Here is a 21,637-nt window from a genome sequence, read left to right as displayed (position 1 = left end):
CTGTTTATGCTATTTCTTTAATACCAAACATAAGTCTAATGCTCAGGTTTCATGTCTGACCAGTTAAATTAGAATCTAGGCTGAGTAATGTTTAAAGCTCCTCAGTGCCTCAGATGATTTCATGTGCAGGCAATGTTAACAAACCACTAATGCAGAGGGAAATAGCTTTCTAACCTATACCTTGATATAGGCCAAGGAAGAGGAGGAATTAACCTACCCAACCTACTCTTTGGGAAGTTATTCTTTAGTTAATCTCTGATTCTGGAATTATTTAATTAGTTAATTATTATTCTTCAGATCTGAGAATTTTGAATTTAGAGCATCACTGTTTTAACTGTGGTCTTCTGTATTCTTATCCCAGTATATATCATCCAATATGATTTCTGTCTTTTATTAGTTACAAGAAATTTTCTTGTTTGCTGTCACCCTCAGTGGTTTAACAAAACTTCGTACATATTTGTTCTGGGGGGTGGGGGTCTCATTTCTGGGATTTCTAATAGAAAGAGGAATAGTCTACTACCTTGAGCCAATTTTGTTTATCTGTTTTTGCTTCTCACCCTCACATGTGACTAACTAAATTAAGAGATTTTTTATGCACTTTCCATTTTCTTTTTAATTTTAAGTAACAGAAAAGTGATAAGAATAGCATAAAGAACTCCATATATCCTTTACCTACCAATTATTTATATTTTCCTTGTTCTTTGAATCATTTTCTTTTTTCTTTTTTCACATAAGCAATTAAAGATTAAATTTCCCTAAGCACTGCTTTAAGTGTGTTGTATTTAGATATGTTGTATTTTATCACTTAATTTAAAATGTTCTAATATTTACTATAATTCCTACTTTGACCCATCAGTAGGTCAAAGTAGGGTTATTTAGAAAAGTGTTGTTTAATTTCCAAATGTTTGGGACTTTTCTAGATATCTTAAAATTACTGATTTCTAATTTAAAAAACTGTGGTCTGAGGACATACTCTGTATGATCTTTTGCAATGTATTGAGACTTGTTTTATGGTCCAGAATGTGGTCTGTCTTGGTGAACATTCCATTTATACTGGAGAAGAATGTATATCTGCAGTTAAAAAAAAAATCTCAGATCAAGGTGGCTAATAGTATTATTCAGATCTTCTGTATCGAGTCAGCTAACTGTAGCCTGTGGATTAAATCTGGTGTGTAGCATGTTTTTATACATTCTATGAACTTAGAATGGTTTTTACATTTTTAAGGGTTGTAAAAAAACAAAAACATAAAACAAAATAAAGAATATGCGACAGAGACTACATTGGTCTGAAAATCCTATAATACTGACTTGCCTTTTATAGAAAAATTTTGCTCACCCTAATTTTATGTCTTCATTGATATTTTATTTAGTTCTGTTAATTACTGGAGGGGATATTAAAATATAATTTTAGGATTATCTATTTCTCCCTTTAATGTTATTGATTTTTGCAGTAGCCATTTTAAAATTATTGAGCAAATATACTTTTATTAAGTTTTTCCTTTAGTATAAAATGTTCCCTTGTAACTATGATAATTCTCCTTTTTTTGAGTTCTATTTTGTCCGATCTTAATATAGACACTTCAGATTTCCAATGCTTATGGTTCACATGGTATCTTTTCTCATCATTTTACATGTAACTAGTTCATGTTCTTATAAAGCATACTTTTTGTAAATAAACTGTAGTTGAGTCTTGTTTTTTTTTTAATTCAGGATGACAATCTCTTCACTTTAATTGGGAGTGTTACTTCATTTACGTTTAAAGTAATTATTGATATGGTTAATCTTATTTCTACTAGTTTCTATTTGTTTAGAGATTTATTCCATCTGTTCTTTGTTTTTCATTTATACTTTCCTGTCTTCTTTTGGTTAATTGAATATTTTTGTCATTCTATTTTAATTCCTCTGTTGGCTATTTACCTATACCACTTTGGTATTTTTTGAGGCCACTTTAATGCTTACAAAATGCATTCTTAAATTATCAAAATACTATCTAAAGTTAATATTGTCCTACTTCACTTAAAATGTAGGACCTTGGAGCAGTATAGTTACATATACACCCCCTTGTCTTTTGTGCTATTGTCAAATATATCTACATAAATAATAGCCTCATGTTATATAGTGTCATGACTTTTGTTTCAAATAATTACATGTTTTTCTCAGCTTTTTTGAGATCTAATTGGTGTACAATAAACTGCGTATATTTAAAGTGTAAAATTTGATGAGTTTTGACATATGTATAAATTTTTAAAACCATTACAATTTGAACTAAAAAACATATCTATCTCTCTCAAAAGTTCGTTATGCTTTTTTTGTAATTCCTTCTTGCCACCAATTCCCAGGCAATCATTTATGTGATTTTTGTCACTATAGGTTAGATTGCAATTTTCTAGAATTTTACATAAATGAAATTATATAGAGTGCATGCTGTTTTTCAACTAACATTTTTTATTCCACATAATTATTGTGAGATTCATTCATGTTGTTACATGTATTAATAATCTGTTCCTTTGTATTGCTGAATAGTAGTCCTCCATAGTGGGACTATAATATGATTTGTTCATTCATCTCTTGGTGGATATTTGTATTGTTTTCAGTATTTGGCTATTATAAATATAGCTGCTATGAACATTTATATACAAGTATTTGTTTGGATATAGAATTTTATTTCTCTTTGATAAATATCTAGTAGTGGGATGGCAGAGCAGCATGGTTATGTAGTATATGAGGTCATTCTTACATTGCTATAAATAAATATCTGAACCTGGGTAATTTAGGAAAAAAGAGGCTTAATTGGCTAATGGTTCTGCAGGCTTTACAGAAAGCATGGTGTTGGTATCTGCTCAGCTTCTAGGAAGGCCTCAGGAAGCTTGCACTCATGGCAGAAGGCAAAGGGGGAGCAGGCACATCACATGGTGAAAGAAGAAGCAAGTGAGAGAAAGTGGAAGGGAGGTGCCACACCCTTTTAAACAACCAAATTTTATGTTAACCCAGAGTGAGAGCTTACTTATCACCAAGGGATGGCCCAAGTCATTCATGAGGGCTCTGCCTTCGTGATCCAACCACTTCCCCCCAGGCCCCACCTCCAACACTGGAGATTACATTTCAGCATGAGATTTGGACAGGGACAAATATCCAAACTATATCATTTCTCCCCTGACCCCTCCCAAATCTTGTCCTTCTCACATTGCAAAATACAATCATGCTTTCCCAACAGTACCCAAAAATATTAACTCATTCCAGCATTAACTCAAAAGTCCAAAGTCTCATCTAAAACAAGGCAAGTCTCTTCAGCCTATGAGCCTGTAAGGTCAAAAACAAGTTACTTACTTCCAAAATACAATGGGAGTGTAGGCATTGGGTTAACATTGCCACTGCAAAAGGGAGAAATCAGCCAAAAGAAAAGAACTGAAGGCCCAATGCAAGTTCAAACCTGGCAGAGCAGTCACTAAATCTTTTTTTTTTTTTTTTTTTTTTTTTTGAGACGGAGTCTCGCTCTGCTGCCCAGGCTGGAGTGCAATGGCCGGATCTCAGCTCACTGCAAGCTCCGCCTCCTGGGTTCACGCCATTCTCCTGCCTCAGCCTCCCAAGTAGTTGGGACTACAGGCACCCGCCACCTTGCCCGGCTGATTTTTTGTATTTTTAGTAGAGACGGGGTTTCACCGTGTTAGCCAGGATGGTCTCGATCTCCTGACCTCGTGATCCGCCCGTCTCGGCCTCCCAAAGTGCTGGGATTACAGGCTTGAGCCACCGCGCCCGGCCCCAGTCACTAAATCTTAAAGCTCCAAAATAACCTCCTTTGACTTTATGTCCCACATCTAGGGCACACTGATGCAAAGGATGGGCACCAAACGCCTTGGGCAGCTTCACTCCTGTGGCTTTGTGGGGTTCTGCCCCCATAGCTCCTCTCATGGGTTATTGAGTGCCTGTGGCTTTTTCGGGTTCAGGGTGCAAGCTGCCAGTAGATCTACCATTCTCGGGTCTGGAGGGCAGTGGCCCCTTCTCACAGCTCGACTAGGCAGTGTCCCAGTGGGTACTCTGTGTGGGGGCTCTTACCCTACATTTTCCCTCTTTACTGCCCTAATAAAGGTTATCTATGAAGGCTCTGCCCCTGCAGCAGGCGTCTTCTTGGGCAACCAGGCTTTTTCATACATCCTCAAATCTAAGCAGAGGCTGCAAAACATTCTTCACTCTTGCATTCTGTGCAACTACAGGCTTAACACCATGAGAAAGCTGCCAAATTTTATAGCTTGCATTCTCCAAAGTGGCAGCTCAAGCTGTACCTGGGCCTTTTAAAGCCCCAGCTAGAACTGAAGCAGCTGGGATGCAGAGAGCAGTGGCCCAAGACTCTGCAGGGCAGCAGGTCCCTGGGCCTGACCCATAAAATCTTTTAGTCTTCCTAGGCCTCAGGGCCTGTAACTAGAGGGCCTCTGTCTTAGATTTCTGGGATGCTTTCAAAGTCTTTTTCCCATTGTCTTGGCTATTAGCACTTGACTCCCTTTTTGTTATGCAAATTTCTCTAGCAAGCGATTGCTATAAAGCCTACTTGAATTATTCTCCCAAAAAAGCCTTATCTTTCTCTGCCACATGGCTAGGTTGCCAATTTTCTAAACTTTTATGTTATGCTTCTTGTTTAAATATGAGTTCCACATTGATCATTTCTTTGCTCCTGCATCTGAATGTCAGCTGTTACAAGCAGCCAGGGTTACATCTTGAATACCCTGTTGCCTAGAAATGTCTTCCACCAGATACCCTAAATTATCACTCTGAGGTTCAAGCTTTCACGGATCCCTAGGGTAGGGAAACAATGCAGCCAAGTTCTTTGGTAAGGCACAACACAGGTGACCTTTGCTCCAGTTCCCAATAAATTTCCATCTGAGACCTCATCAGCCTGGGCTTCACTGTCAGCATTTTGACCACAACCATTTAACTAGTTTCCAAGAAGTTCTGAACTTTCCCTCATCTTCCTGTCCTCTTCTGAGCCTTCCACACTCTTCCAGCCTCTGCCCATTATGCAGTTCCAAATCTGCTTCTGCATTTTCAAGTATCTTTACAGTAATGCCCTACTCCTGGTACCTACTTTCTGTATTAGTTCATTCTTGTATTGCTATAAAAGAATACCTGTGACTAGGTAATTTACAACAAACAGAGGTTTAATTGGCTCATGGTTCTAGAGGCTTTACAGGAAGCACAGTGCTGGCAGAGAGGCCTCAGGAAGCACAGCTTCTAGAGAGGCCTCAGGAAGCTTACAATCATGGCAGAAGGTGAAGGGAGAGCAGTCGTGTCACATGGCAAAAGCAGGATCAAGCAAGAGGGGGGCAGAGGTGCCACACAATTTTAAACAACCAGACCTCATGTGAACTCAGAGCAAGAACTCACTTATCACCAAGGGAATGGCCCAAGCCATTCTTGAGGGATCTGCCCCCATGATCCAGCCACCTCCTACCAGGCCCCACATCCAACATTGGGGATTACATTTCAACATGAGATTTGGTTGGGGGTAGATATCCAAACTATATCACGTATGTATAACATTTTAAGAAATTGCCAATATCTTATCCAAAATTTTACATTTCTACCACTATACAAGTTATAGTTACTCTACTTCCTTACTAACACTTGGTATGGTCTTTTTAATTTTAGCTATTCTTGTGAGTTATATACTGGTATTTAGTTAGGTTTTATTTTAATTTCTCTAATGACCAATCATGATGAGCTTCTTTTCATGTGCTTATTTGCTTCTTTTCATGTGCTTATTTGCCATCCATGTATCTTAAAGCTCCAAAATAACCTCCTTTGACTTTATGTCCCACATCTAGGGCACACTGGTGCAAAGGATGGGCATCAAAGGCCTTGAGCAGTTTCACCCCTGTGGCTTTGTGGGGTTCTGCCCTCACAGCTGCTCTCACAGGTTATTGAGTGTCTGCTGAAGTGTTGGTTCAAATATCCTGGCCATTTTTATTTGAGTTGTTTGTCTTCTTATTGAATTATAAGAGTTCTTTATATATTTTATGCTTATTTATTTAGTTAGTTCGTTTTTTGTTTGTTTGTTTGTTTTTTAGGTTTTTTTAGTTAGCTCATTTTTAAAGACAGGATCTTGCTCTGTCGCCCAGGCTGGAGTACAGTGGCATGATCATAACTCACTGCAGCCTAGAAAGAAGTTATTCATATGTTTAGAAACAGTTCCTTTTTCAGATATATATTTTGCAAATGTTTTTCCCAGTATGTGGCTTGCCCTTTCATTTCTTAATAACATCTTTTAAAGAGCAAAAGTTTATAATTAGAAGAAACCCATTTATCAATTTTTTAATATAGTTTGTGCTTTTTGCATTCTATTTAATAATATTTGTATACCAAATTTCACTAATATATTTTATATTTTCTTCTAGAAATCTTATAGTATATAGCTTTATAGTTTACAGTTGTAGCTCTTACTTTTAGGTCTCTAATTCATTTTGAGTAATTTTTCTTAATTATATGTATAAACATTAAGAATCACTTCTTTGCATATTGCTTCAGCACCATTTGTTGAAAAGATTTTCCTCTCCTCATCGAATTATCTTAGAAATCAATTGACCATACATATTGGTTTATGTCTGTTCTCTGTATTCTGTTCCATTGATGCCAATAACCAGCTACCTTTAAAACTGTAGTTTAATAATGTATCTTGAAGTCAGGTACTATAAGTCCTCCAGCTTTGTGCTTCTTTTACACAATTATTTTGATTATTCTAGATTCTTTTCATTTCAATATAAATTTGAAAAACTGCTAGTCAGTTTCTAAAATATATACTTGGTCATCTTCATTTTAAATACATTGTATTGATCAAGTTGGGGAGAATTGGTATCTTAACAAAGTGAGTTTTTCAGTTCACAAACATAGAATATGCCTATATTTATATAATGCTTCTTTAATTTCTCTCAGCAGTGTTTTCTAGTTTTTACTGTACAGACACATCTTTTTCCAATTATACATGGCATTTTAAACTTTCAATTTTGATTATTCATGCTACTATATAGGAAAAAAACTATTTTTATTTTGCATTTTTATTGGGTGTATGTATATTTAGGATAGTTAAGTCTTTTTGTTGTATTGAATACTTTATCATTATGTAATGCCCTTCTTTGTCCTTTTTGATTATTGTTGTTTTAGAGTCTGTTTTGTCTGATATAAGAATAGTAACCCTTGCTCTTTTTGTTTTCCATTTGGCTGACAGATCCTTTTCCATCCCTTTATTTTGAGTCTATGGGTGTCATTTCACGTGAGATGGATCTCTTGAAGATAGCAAACTATTGGGTCTTGATTCTTTTTTCAACTTGGCACTCTGTGCCTTTTAAATGGAAAGCTTGAAAATGTATTATATATTTTATTTATCCCTAAATATTTGAAATATACTTTTTGTATCTGATGCTAAAACATGACAAGATTTTTTTGTTTCTGGATGAGATGGTCTAAGCTGTGGGAGCAAGGGCCAGGTTATAGTGGCTGTTTCTTTTAATTTATTGCTCAAATTTTAATTTAATAATTCATGTTCAACCTGGGAAAATCTTCAGTTTGAAATATGTACTTGATAAAGTGTGTTAACTTAATAGAGCTAAGGCCATGCCTTACTCTCATAAATGAGTAATCTTTTTATGTGACAGGTGACTTTTATTATCATCTTCATTTTATAAGTGATGAAACCAAAATATAAGTTAAGTAACTTTCCCGAAGCCACATAACTGATCAGTGCTAGAATATGAATTGAAATTCAAGAAATTTTGGCCATAGAGCTGAACTCATAACCACTTCACATACTGCCTATCAGCCATTTGAGTTTACAGGCTTGTAATTATATTAAGGTTTAAAATTATCATCATAGAATAAGTGTTGTAACTTATGAGAGTTACCATAGCCTTAATCCTTCATTTATGGCAAATGTGAATGAGTTTTTATGTCTTTTCCTGGATTAAATTTTAATAGGTGAGGGTGAATGAAGAAAGATGCTAGTAGAAAGGCCAGAAAGGCTAGCAGGAGGCCACACAGCCTCCATTGAGAATTACATGTCAACCACACACCACTGTTTCTGATGGTGGAATTAAAAGAGAAGTTGTTGTACCATTTCAGAAAGATAAAGATCACTAAAGAGGTATTTTTTCTGTAATCTTCTGCTTAGATTGTGACTACAAGGAAATCTACTTAAGAAAGAAGTTTGTTCAAATTTATGAGTTTCTTTTTTGAACTTTGAGCATCTCATATTTCTCCAGAGCTTTAATCTACTTTTAAAACTATCTTCTGTGTTTTTATATCAGTTAGTGGTCAGTGAGTGCCTCCCCCCCAACTCATTGATTTTGTCTTTGATGGCAGAGCAGGGTGTGGATTGACAGTGAGAAATTAAAACATTCCTATCCTATAGGAAATCATTGCAAAGGGACTTGGCTCATGGTATCTGAGAGCTTCCCTATACTGCTTGTTGCTTTACAGTTTCTGTGTTCCTTACCCCCAGTCTGGATACAGTCATCATTGTGGAGAATTATTTGAACATAAGATTCAGATCATGTATCTACTGGTGCCATAAGTATGTTTTTCTTTGGAGGCATTTCTATACTATAGTCCCTAATGTTTCATCTGCTCTAATGTATTCAACTTGCACATAAAGAACTTGAATGTCTTTGAGCAGGTCATACAACCCCTCTGAGCTTTATTTTTACAACTGAAAAATGAGATGAGTAGAATATTTCTATATTCCCCTTTTCTAACATTTTGTTGTTTAATGACTTCTATCCATAGGTGCTGAACAATCTTCCAAAGTGATTGCTGACTGTTCAGGTGTAATTAGTGATAGAGACTGGTGGTTTAGGATTCATGATCTGAGAACTCTTCCTTCTCTATAGCTGTCTCTGTGTGTGTGTGTGTGTGTGTGTGTGTGTGTGTGTGTGTGTGTGACTCTGTGTATACTGAAACCTTATTCTGTGGGCTGGAGGAAGGCTAAGGCAGATAAAGAGCGGAACTGGGGTAAAACATTAGTATATGTACACATGAATGCATATACGTATATATGACTTAAAAGAAATATTCTGTGCTCCATATATACTGCTGTCTTAGAATTGCTTCTTCTAATCTAAAACATATTTAAAACATGATTTCATTTTTTCAACATTTGAGATGCTTATTGTAATGTGAAGTTAACTTTTTTCCAGAATTTTAACAAAGAGGACTTTCTGTTTTATTTTAATGAAATAAACACACCGTGGATAGTTAAAATTTGCCTTCCAAACAAAACGTCATGATATCTCCCTTTTTAGGACTGGAATGTAAGCAGTTATAGAATTTCAGTATCTGGAATGACTCATGATTTATAAGCCAGCTCTTCTTAAACAGTGTATTGTTAGATTATTTACAAGACTAAAGTTTTAATGTTAATTTCTTTATTGTGGTACAATGCCATTTAAGCTTTTGAACTCAAATAAAGATCATTTTTAAAAACTCTTTTTATACCTCTCCCCCAGTTGCTAAATCTATTTTTTTCTCTTTGTCTGGATTTTAATGTTAAAACACTAACAAATCTCATTATTTTTGTAAACTATAGCTTAAACCACAAGCAATAAGAAAAATCCTCATTTTCAACTAACATGTACTTTTATGTACCTAGTACACGTTACTGTACTTGGCACTGTAGGGAGATAAAAAATAAAAAGAAACACAGTAGTTACTCATACACAAGTACTAGGTGATATTTAGCAAATGACATGTTACAGAAATATTCAAAGTAATAGCCAGATGGTTTAGGATTCCTTATGTTATAAAGAGCTACTTGGATTTTATTTTATTTTTACTTTATTTTTCAAGACAGAGTCTCACTCTGTCACCCAGGCTGAAGTGTAGTGGTGGGATCTTGTCTCACTGCAACCTCTGCCTCCTAGGTTCAAGCAATTCTTCTGCCTCAGTCTCCCAAGTAGCTGGGACTACAGGCATGCACCACCATATTTAGCTAATTTTTGTATTTTTAGTAAAAACAGGGATTCTCCATGTGGGCCAGACTGGTCTCAAACTCCTGACCTCAAGTGATCTGCCCACGTTTGCCTCCCAGAGTGCTGGGATTACAGCATGAGCCACCGTGCCCAGCCCAGATTTTAGTCTGCACCTCTAATTTTGCTACCTCTTCACTATTAGCAATGCTCAGGGATAATAAAAAAGAAACCATTAAAAGTAGGATATCAAATAGCACTTTGAGAACTAAGCCAGTAAAATTTCCACATTATGCTTTTCATTATACATCATTAAAAGAAAACCAAGAAATTTGCACAGCTAAGGAGTGAGGAAACCCCAGAAATATGCTATTAAGATGGTCAGACATACAAACTCCCATTGTGGTAGCAATTTAATAGGTTGTATTGTTGTTAATTGTATTTTATACTATGTAGAGAAAGACTATATGAACAGAAGCAGAGTGAATAATATAAAGCATAGAGTAGCCCAGAGAACCAGAAATTTGGTAGAAATTTAACGGAACTATTCAGATTATTATGAGTTAGATTTCATCATAATTTGGAGAATATGTATATTTCAAACACATTTTGTCTCCTTTTGCTTTGATGCCATGCTCACCAAGCAATTTCAAGTTATTTAACTTCCGAGATAATTTTCCATGTCTACCATAAGATCACCTGCAAATACCTCCCCCAGATATATTGGTCTGTTGGTTGGTAGCAGTAGTCAGAGGGGCTGAGTTTAATTTTAAAACAGTGGGTTTCCATTATATTATGAAATGAATTATTAGCATATTATACTAAATGACATGAAAATCCTGTGTTATGAAGAAGTGAATGCTAAGAGTTTGACTACCTGAGAGATTTAGTTATCAGTTTGCACAAAACAAGGTGATATATTTCTATTCATTTGCAACAATCACATTTGTATCATGCTTAGGTATTAGAATGACTCTTTGCAGTGAGATGTGCCTATCATTCTGTCACTGAATTGAAATTGGTTTGTCCATTAGTTTAATAAATATTTGCTGAGTGCGATGAACATTTACTGAGTCCTTTTATTTCTTGAATATTAAATATATTTACTGAGTGCTTAACAGATAGTCTTAAAGGAGCTTTGGATACATAAGGGAACAAAACAGACAGTATCCTTTTCCTTATGGAACTTATGGGCTAGTGAGGAGAGACAGACAATAACCAACAAATGTGATTAAATAAGTTATATAGAATGTGTAGTAGGCATACATATACCTACCACACACCTCTCGACTGTGGTATGAATACTGTGTGAGGGGAAAAAAAAAGAGCCTCCAACTGAGAGGACTGCAGAGGAAGCAGTATCCTAAGAGGGCAGTTAAGTTTTCATTAGAGTAAATCAGTGCAATGTATAAATCTAGCAAAATGTTAGGAAAAGTTTTCACTAATAAAGTCCATCTTGTAACATGGACTTACAGGACAATACTGGACCTTGTTAAACACAGAATGAAGTCAACCAGAAAGTTTGCAACAAAGATGAGACTGAAATTGCAGTTCTTGACAATACACATTTCTCTATTCAATTGAATTTTTTTAATTTATTGCTGCGTCTATGTTTAGGGGGTGTGTGTGTGTGTCTCCCACTAAGGCAATAGAGATGATACTGGTTTGGCAGTTGTTTGATATATGCATATTTATATATAAGACTCAAGCATTAAAATTGCTGTTAGGGTCAAAGCACAATGGTAACTTACGCATGTGCTCTACAATTGACATGCTAAAGACTTAGGAAGTTTTTTTCTTGACAGTCTGTCAGCTATCACTTATGGTTCTTAGTGGTTCCAAAGGCTCATTTGTTCCAAATCTGATCTTCATAAAATTGGTTATATATCTATAGGTATGTAATTGTTTTAAATTTTGAGGCATAGATTTTATTATCACTATTATAGTGTCTAACACTGTACTATTGACCACACACATACACACACACACACACACACACACACACACATATACACACATACATACATACCCAGACCCCTTTATATATTTGTGTAACTGAAATAGATGTGGACATATATTTATATAAGTATGTGTGTATTTGTGTTGCTTAGGTAGATAAGTGTAGATGCATGGATAGACATATAGGTATGCCTATCCATCCTCTATCGAGATAGAGATAAAAATTCTCTAAATGCTAGATCAATGGCATAGATTGACATGCAGTGGGAATTTACAGAAGAGAAAAATCATTGTAAGGTAGGACCAAGTCTGGTAATAATTCATTGAAGAGGAGAATCTTGATTTTGTTCTTGATGGCAGAGCAGGGTATTGGTTGATAGTGAGAAGTTGAGACATTCTGGATGATAGAGACAATATAGACAAATCCCAGAGACAGGACGAAGTATGGTATGTATACAAAATGACATGAACAATGGTCTAAGCAGACTATGAAGTTCATGAACAGTGAGGAGATTGGACCGGATGGATGGAACCAATTTGTTGATGGTTTTGATTTCCAGTTTAAAGAATTTTACCCAAATTCAGTCAGCCCTAGAGAGACCACGTGGGTTCTACAATTAGTAATTGACATAGTTTAAATGACGTTTTAGGAATATTAGGTAACTAAACAGGAATTGAGACAATGAGGACCTGGAACAGAAAAACAAATAGGATGCTATTGCTAAACTTTAGGTACAACTTAATGAGGTCATGAAAGTAGTGAGGAAGAGATGAGACAGGGACATTAGGTAAGAAGAGTTGAGCAATCTTGGTGATTACTGGAAAAAGGAACAGATTCAAGAAGAAGATTCAGGACACAGTCACCACTAAAATATGGTAACAATGACTACATTGTTATGAAATTATGGAGTTTCAGCGAGTTTAGTTAATTGAATGAGATGACCAATGTGGGTACCAGGTTTGGTCATTCATGTAGAAGACCATGCTATGTATTACATCAGTGTGGCACCAACAACACACTCTTCCAGCTCCATAAAAACTGAATATGGAGAAGATAATTTTTTCAACCACATTTGCCATTGTTATTCTGATAATAAAGATCATATATATTAATGTAGAAAATTTGAAAATAAAGAAGTATTTAGAAGACAATAAAATATCACCTGTGATTTAACCTTAATAACATTAAAGCATGATAAATATTTCTGTTCTGAAAGAGAATAAAAATCCAAATATTATTTTTGAAACAGTGAATGGAGCTAATTAGGAAGATTTATTAGCAAAACAGTAACATTTTTCTTTTTTCATTATAGAGCAATATCATAAAAGTTGGACAAATGAGTAGCTAGTTGAGTGACATGTACAATAAATGAGAAATATGAAAAATTAACAATTAACGTTGTTAACTGTAGAAACTTAAAGTTGAATTGAGATAAGCACTGTCACCTAGCAAAACAATGACAGAGAGGAATAAAGAACAGGGAGAAAAGCTGAAAAATGTTACACAATTGTTACATGATTCATTCTAAGAAGGCCTATGAGCATGAATTGCTGAACACACTAAGCTTTCAAGGATAAGAGATGAAGTACTTCAAAAGCAAAAAGTTTTGATCTCTTGCCTTTCCTAATGGATGCTATTTAAACTGTATACAGGACTAGCATCACTATCAATGCTATCAAATATTTTGTGCTCTCAAACCTGTGACTGACAGAATTTTATAAAAATATAGATGTGTTTTTACCTCACATAGTGATTGCTGCATTTGTTAAATAGCATATTTTTAAAAACAGATTCTAAAGGAACTCGCCAATATATAACACAGACCTTTGTATAGCAAGAGATAAGATTATGTAGGCATGATGACAAGACTGGAAAGATCTTTGTATATAAAATTTATTATATATTTTATCAATAGATTATTAATATGGGTCAATTAGTAAGCAAGTATTAATAGTATTAAGTACTTTTTGAGGTTCTATTTCCCTACTAGATTCCATGCAGAATTTTAAAAAGGCAATAGTTATTTTTACTTTTTTCACACTCAACATATATTTATCATACAGTGCCTGATGCAAACATGGTAGAATTGTCAATATATGCTTGTTTAACTGAAGTAGATGAAGACATATATACATAAACATTGCATATATATGTGTATATGTGTGTGTGTGTGTGTGTGCAATCAATTACTATATTAGAGTGCAATAGGATTCAGAGAAGGAAAAAAATTGTTATAAGGCAGGGGCAAGTTTGGGAATAGCTCATTAAACTTGAGCTTTGTCCTTAAGAGCAGAGCAGGGTATGGATTGATTGAAAGTAGGACGTAGAGATATTCTAAGCAGTGGGGACAGTATAGACAAAACTCAAAGGCAGAATTAATTTACAACTTGTGTAAATCATGATAAATACAATGAACTAAAGAAACTATGAGGTTTATATTGAACAGTGAGAAGATTGGACAGTCACGTTAGAGCCAATTGTTTGACAGCTTTGGGTGCTAGTTTAAGAGATTTAAACTAAACCCAATAGGCAAAAAAGAGCCAATATGGGTCTTCAGTTGGCAACTGAAATAGTCAAAGCAGTATTATAAGAAGATTAAAGAATTAGGCAGCATATGAGATGGGAAGGAATTTGAAACAAGAAAGATTAAGGAACTATTGCTAAATTCTAGGCATGAAGTAATAAAGCTGTAGAAGGACGAAGAAAGCAATGAATCTGAATGGATGTTGAGAAAGAAGTTAGCTGAGTGTTGGTGATTTACCATATTCACAGAGTCAAAGGGAAGAAGAGACAAGAACAAGAGCTGACTAAATTTTGAGTATAAAAATAAGAATATTTACTCCCGGCACTGCTAATTAAAATGTACTCTGGAAAAAACTTTCAGAAAATCGGTTTTTCAATTTTATTTCCTGTAATCGTCCTAAGAAAATCAGAAATATAAAGAAGCATATATAAATTGTTCATATTTATCTTAGTAAAAAAATTGAAGTAACCAAAAACAATCAACAATAGGAGATATATAATAAAGAAGTAATAGTAAAGTAGAAGCCCTCTCATCTAGCCTAGTTGTATCTATTAATTGGTTGATTAATGGAAAAATTTCAGTCAAGTGAAGAATTATTAAGGTGATATGTACATGCCTTAAATATATTTACTTCAAACATAAAAAGGTACATTCATTTGTCATTTTTCAATGTAGAGCTATGCCCTTTCCTCTGAGTATGATTCTAATAATGATTGTACCCATTAAATATTGTCTATAGTATCCAGTATTTCTTTAAAATGAACTGATAATTCAGGGATATCTGCCAAACAACTTAACTGCATAATTTCTCTAGATTTTTATTACTTTTTCTTGTTATTTTGCCCACCTAATTCAGCAGCAAAGTTTTTAATTACTCACCTTCTTCCATGGCCACTCCTTAGCCACTATAAGGACAGGCTCCTATTCTGAAGAATATGGAAAACAATTCCAGTTTTAAACAGAGGATGCATGATCTGAAATGTATTTTAACAGAATCACTCTGACTGTTCTATTTGAGAATGGACTGTGGTGGGGGAGGGAGAACTTTTATGCACTTTGTATTCCATAATCACTCTGATGCAAAAACAATTGTAGCTCTCTTTCTAGTGTGTGCATTTCCTGTGAGCCCCAGTGGTGAATAGCAGAAAATACAGAGGCATCTAGGAAAACCTAGGGGCGGGAGGGACTGGGAGGGTATAAGGCCTTTCAAGGTGTTTAAAGAAGAGACAAATATGAAGAAGCAGGCATAGTTTCAGAAGAGGTTTTTTTGGTTTTTGTTATTGTTTGTATTTACCTAATTAGTTCTCAACTGCAGAGGCACATTAGAATCTGCTGGGGAATTTTAAAAATACCACTGCATGGGCCACCTCTCATATACACTGATGTAACTGGCCTGCGTTGGGGCCTAACTCTCTCTCTCTTTCTCTCTCTGTCTCACTCTCTGTCTCTCTCTCTCTTTCTCTCTGTGTGTGTGTGTGTGTGTGTGTGTATGTGTGTGTGTGTGTGTATATATATGTGTGTGTGTATATATATCCCCTGTTCTCTCTATATATATGTAATCCAAGTTTATGACTTGGATTAGGCAGCCTGTAAAATGGCTTCCAGTGATCCCTGCCTTCTGGTATGTATGCCCTTGTATAATACTCTCCTCATGAGTGTAGGCAGAGGCAATATATATATATTATATATAGAACAGGGGATACCAGTGTGCACCTACCATTGAAATCAATTGTTTTCAAGTCTCTTTAGGTCTTGTTCTCAGATGGTCTTGGGTAAATTGTGGCTTATTGCCTTCATTGTGTAGAACAAAACACTCTATGGCCCAAAGGAATTCCAGCTGGCATCTATGATCTTATTCTCTTGAGGCAGGGCAGCTAAAGGGAGGATTATCTTCACATTGAGTCTGATGGCAGGGTAATTTGTTTCATGTGAAGGCAAAGGGATATTGTTAGTTTTTCAGCTACATTGGGAGTTCTAAGTAGGCACATCTCAGGCTAATAGGAAGTCCAGACTGTGGTTCAAACCTTTTCTTAATTATCCTGTGTAGGAATGGACCACGCAGTATCCCTCAAGGAAGAATCAAGAATGTTTCCACAGAGAATATACATATTTCATCTCTTTCTCTGCTGAATGGATCTCCACTGAAAGCCATGAATTACGCTTATTAGACCCTGTAGAATCCCAGCTTATGGCAGTGACATTAAAAACATCTAGTTTATGACTTGGATTAGGCAGCCTGTAAAATGGCTTCCAGTGATCCCCGCCTTCTGGTGTGTATGCCCTTGTATAATACCCTCCTCATGAGTGTAGGCAGAGGTAACATCAGTTTTGGAACTAGGTTATATATGTTAAACAAACCTGTGGCTTCCATTTTGGGTACTTTATCTCACACTCTCTGATTTCTTGCTCTGTGGGAAACAGACTGTAATGTTGTAAGCAGTGCTGTGGAGAGGTCCACATGGTAAGGAAGTGATAGGTCCTGACAACAGCCAGTGAGGATCTAAGGTAGATCCCTTTCTGAGTTGAATATTGAGGTAGATGACTACAGCCCTGGTCGACACCTTGATTGCAGCCTCATGAGGAATTCTGACCAAAAACACTGTGCTGAACCATGCCCAGGTTCCTGAGCCACATAAACTATGAGAAAACAAATATTTGTTTCAAGCCATTAAGTTTTAATTTGTTACACAGCAATAGATAACTAACACGTGGAAGGATTCATCAAGAGAAGGGTTTTTCATAAGTGAAATGTTATTCTCATCTCACATTTCAATTATTAGAATATAAATGAAAGAAAATACATTTGGGTAGGCTCTCATAAATTCAATGATAAGGATTTGGAAAATGCAACCACATGATAACCAGGAAGTAAAAGGAAAACATAAGAGGCGTTTTCCCAGACGAGAGTAAATATCTGGTTCCCTGAGAAGTATAGTTTGAAAATGGAGAAATCAGATGTTACTGGAAAGAGGCTAGGACTGTATTATTTCTTGCTTCCTGTCAAGTCTTTTCAACTCAAGAGAAAGTAAATTTTCTCAACAAACCATTCAAAATTAAAGGATAGGTGGGTGTATATGTGTCCCTGAAGGAACAAGTGACCTTCACTGAAAGCAGCAGCGTGGTTAAATAAATACTGTACAGAAGTGGAATAAAGCTGACAACAATGCTGAAATAGTTACACATGAAGTTTTAATGAGCTATTTCATATTAAGATACATATTGAGAATTCAAACCAGGGAGACAAGTTAATAGATATTTTCCCAACTCTGTTTTAGGGTGATCATAGGAATGATACCCACAAGTTAGTCCTAGTGGCCTGCCTCCGTTTTGGTAGATCAGTGATGTATTCTGATTGGCCAGCAATCACCCATACTGACTGTTAAATATTTTTGTTATTGCTCCTACGCATGATGAATTTGAATTCTGGTTTTCTTTAGCCTTGTGTTATTTATGTGTAAAGTTGGATTACGGGAGGCAAAGAATCTCTTGTGTCTCATTCACGCTCAAGTAAATGGCAGTGGGGTAGGGATGTAAATGAAACTGCATGATAAGCCCTGTAAGTCATTCTGATGTATCAATTTTGCTTACTGGTGTTTAATTGCAGACATTGTCATATTAACACAACCACAAATATATTATGGAGTAAGATGCAAAAATCACAGTTAGGAGAAAAGAAATGTTCTGCGTGTGGTGGGCCCGCTTTGCACTATTCTCTAACCTCTTATTTTATACCTGTACTATTAGAGATATTTCAGTAGAAAATCGTGAGGGGCACTGTTTTAGAGTTTTTGTTGTTACAGGGTTGCTTTTACCACAGCGAGGTCCCCTTGTACATCTTTATGTTGTTTGGCAGCCTAGAGAACCAGAAGAGCAAACTCTATGAGACAGAAACCCTAAGCATTTACCTCCAGCATCCCTTCTCTTCTGTCATTAAATTGAATATGTAGCCAGCTCAAAGGCTGACAATTTATACTATGGCTTTTATATTTTTAATTTATAATTTATATTATGACTTATGTCAAAATGTTTTGTTCACTGCTTTGAAAGTATCTTTTGTTTACTTTTGTTATCATTTTGTATTTTGATTTTTTCCTTTTTAATTGTTAGAAACTCATATATTTAATTTTCTCTTTCAAAGAACACTTTAGGAAGTCTTACTCTGCTTATATGTATATTTCGCACAAAGTTTCCCATTCGTGAACAAAAGACGGATAGGAATCAGAATTGAAAACTACATAATTTCTCTTCTCCTTTTGAGTCAAATCATCATGGTATAGATTAGTAAATCTGTATGAAGTGCATTGCCAAGACATAGTTACGTTTGTGTATAAATGTATATCTCAATAGAAATAAAAAACAAAAAACCCAGAAGACCACTAGCTAATAATACTAATAGTCTAAGGGTAGAAAGCATGTGCTAACTGATCTAGACTCTTGTGACAGTTGTATATCTATCCAGCTGCATGACTTTAGGTGTATCAAAATCTCAGTTTCCTAGACTACAAATGAGTAAGAGGGATGGAGACCCCTTACAGTTTTAAGATTCTAGAATTCTAAGTGTGTGTAACTAAAGCAAATTTTATTTTGTAAAATTTGCATAATAAATTTAAAAATAGGAGAAAAATAATTAAAGTACATGTTTCTAAAAATCTTTTTTAGGTGACTTATACTACCAGGAATGGATTTACCACTAAATATTGGTTTTGCCTAAATCAGCATTGCTATATAATTTAATGGAAGTATAACTCCATAGACAAAGAGCATTTGGTCCTAACATAGCTTGTATTTTATATGTATATACACTATTTCTATTTAAATTTCTGTATAGTCATGTTTTACCCTTTTAAAAAATGAAGATAAGTTTTATTATGTATTTTCTTTTGTCTATAAACATTCAGTGAATTCACACTGAAAACTGATTATGGACAGATAGTCTACTAGGCACTAAGGAAACACATGTGAAAAACAAAGTCCTCCTCTGCCCTCAGTATGCTCGCAAGACTACATACAGTTACTGAAGCCTGACCTCAAAACCTAGCTAGCAAAGTCCTTGAATCAGGTGATAGTTCAGAATACCATTCATGCTCTCTCCCAAGAGTATATCTGAGGAAGGGCAGTTCTTTCTAATTTCCTACATCCTGGTCATGTAGATGAACCACAGGAAAATCAAATGAATCTATTGTTTTTGTTGACCTAATCTTTTCTTATAACTCTCATCTATAAATGTATTACCAAATACTGTTCATGTAAAGGGACTTGAATGACAAATATTTTGAAATTAAAACCACAATGGTTAGCATACCTTTTAAGTTAGATAAATATTGACCTCCCATTGGTGAACATATAAAGTGCTACCAAGATCTGCCAATGAAAGACTTTTGAAGTGGAAATTCATCTTTGTAATAATCCTGTTATCTGTAGGCTGACCTCAAGCCCTCATGACATTCAGGGCCCCTTATTCCTAACTGTATCTTCTATTTTGGGCATTGTGCTCTTGCCATCTAACAGGAAAACAACTTTCAGTGCTGCCACCTTTTGAACAGCAGAGATTTCTAGAGATTAGAAAATGACTAAATTTAAATACACATAGTTTAAAAATATGATACTTTTCTACTCATGCATTCAAATATATTCTAACTTTAAAATCGTGTAAATACTTATATTTGTAATGATTTCACTTATATGATCCAATTAATTGGCAAGAATATGTGGCAAAAGATTTTTTACACATTTGTATTGTTCCGTGTGAGACATCTATTGTAAGCATTGCTTCAGGCTCTCATTTTTGTCTGCCTTCCAGGATTTGCTGGCCCAAGTGCTGTGTGCTAGACTTAGTGTCAGTCACAAAGGGGAGGGAAACTTGCAGTTGAGCCAGACAGTTTTGTTATTCCTTTAAAATTAAAAGCATATGAAACAGATAGAGCTTATTAAGGTTTTTTTTTTTTATAAATAACATAAACTTAAATAACAAAACAATAAAGTTCAAAAACAACTTAAAATAGAGTTTAATGCTGTAACCATAGGAAAAAAAGCATGATTATTTGTGGGAAGAACATTATTAAAAGCCATATTCCCAAATATGAATTATACAAAGATAGATTATGTTACTTGAAAAAAACTTAAAGATTTCTCAATTTTACTTTGAGGAATTATAAAATGTTATTTTGTGGCAAGTGAGATGAAGTACAGTATTATCATCAATCACTGTTGCTATTTTATATACAAGATTTTTGGAAACATCCTTTTAGCAATACCCTTTCCACTTGAGCAGCATTAGAAATTTTGTTCTTGTTAATAGGTATAAGCATGTTCTAATCCTGTACTTTTGTTAAATTATCTATTTTACTGACTTTCATAATAGATTTTTTTGGAGAATATTCTTTTTTTCTGATTAGAGTTTAAGTAGATTATAATTTTTCACTAGAAAGCATTTAAAATGCTGCTAATTTTCCATAGTTAGTGTGGCTTGATTATCTGACAAATCCTGCCAGCAGCCTGTAGGTCTGATATACCTTATATAACATCATCTGCATTATTATTATTATAGCAGCCATTTTATAAGCAGATAGGAATATTTAAATAATCATTATCAGATAATCAAATCTAACATACTCTTAAGGGTAAATTAATTTAAGAAAAAATTACTATTACTAACACCATGATTGTACAACCAGTTTTACAATTTTTTACAACCTTTAGTTACTAAATCTGATTTTTGTGTATACTTTTCAAATCTTTCTTTAATGCAGTGTCTTAAACATAAATGCACAAGTCCAGCTTGATCAGTTTTTCAGTAGTTTTCCAGCCTTTCTTGGTTACTAAAAAATAAAAGGAAAGAAAATTTTGAGAAGAAAGAAAACAGTCCACTTAAAGAAATCTCCCTGCTGGAACTGGTTCTTTATATACCATATACAATTAAGTTATTGCCATAGGAAGAAAGTGGGCTGTTTTTTGTTCCTTCTTCGTTTTTTTTCCTCTTACAGGAATCCCCTTTTGATTTAAGGCAACAAACATTTCCCCTCCATTGTGTGTCCATTTAGCTGATGCATATGTGTTGTAATGGTTTTCCAGAATTAGTTCTTTGAAGTTACAATCTTCATTGCATTCTTTCTGTTAAAACAAACAAACAAACATTATTCAGATGATTTTTAGAGAGGCTCAATTAAACGAAGAGTAAGCAGGTAATATTTGGTAGAATTGAAACATACA

The 21,637-nt window shown here is 34.9% G+C and overlaps 2 protein-coding genes across 5 annotated transcripts in view; one reads left to right on the top strand and one right to left on the bottom strand.

The window, feature by feature from the left end:
• Positions 1–21,637, top strand: part of FAM227B (family with sequence similarity 227 member B) — a 284,670-nt gene that overhangs the window by 94,817 nt on the left and 168,216 nt on the right. The window lies entirely within an intron of this gene.
• The window catches only part of FGF7 (fibroblast growth factor 7), a 64,666-nt gene continuing 63,377 nt past the window's right edge, over positions 20,349–21,637 (bottom strand). The window contains exon 4 of the mRNA XM_005559504.5: positions 20,349–21,538. Within this exon, the coding sequence (XP_005559561.1) occupies positions 21,344–21,538 (195 nt within the window). The 3' untranslated portion in view covers positions 20,349–21,343. The remainder of the gene's footprint in view (positions 21,539–21,637) is intronic.

This window comes from Macaca fascicularis, chromosome 7 (genome assembly GCF_037993035.2).
Source record: "Macaca fascicularis isolate 582-1 chromosome 7, T2T-MFA8v1.1".
Classification (NCBI taxonomy): Eukaryota; Metazoa; Chordata; class Mammalia; order Primates; family Cercopithecidae; genus Macaca; species Macaca fascicularis.
The sequence above is the reverse complement of the archived record's forward strand: the minus strand, read 5'-3'. Positions and strand labels throughout refer to the sequence as shown.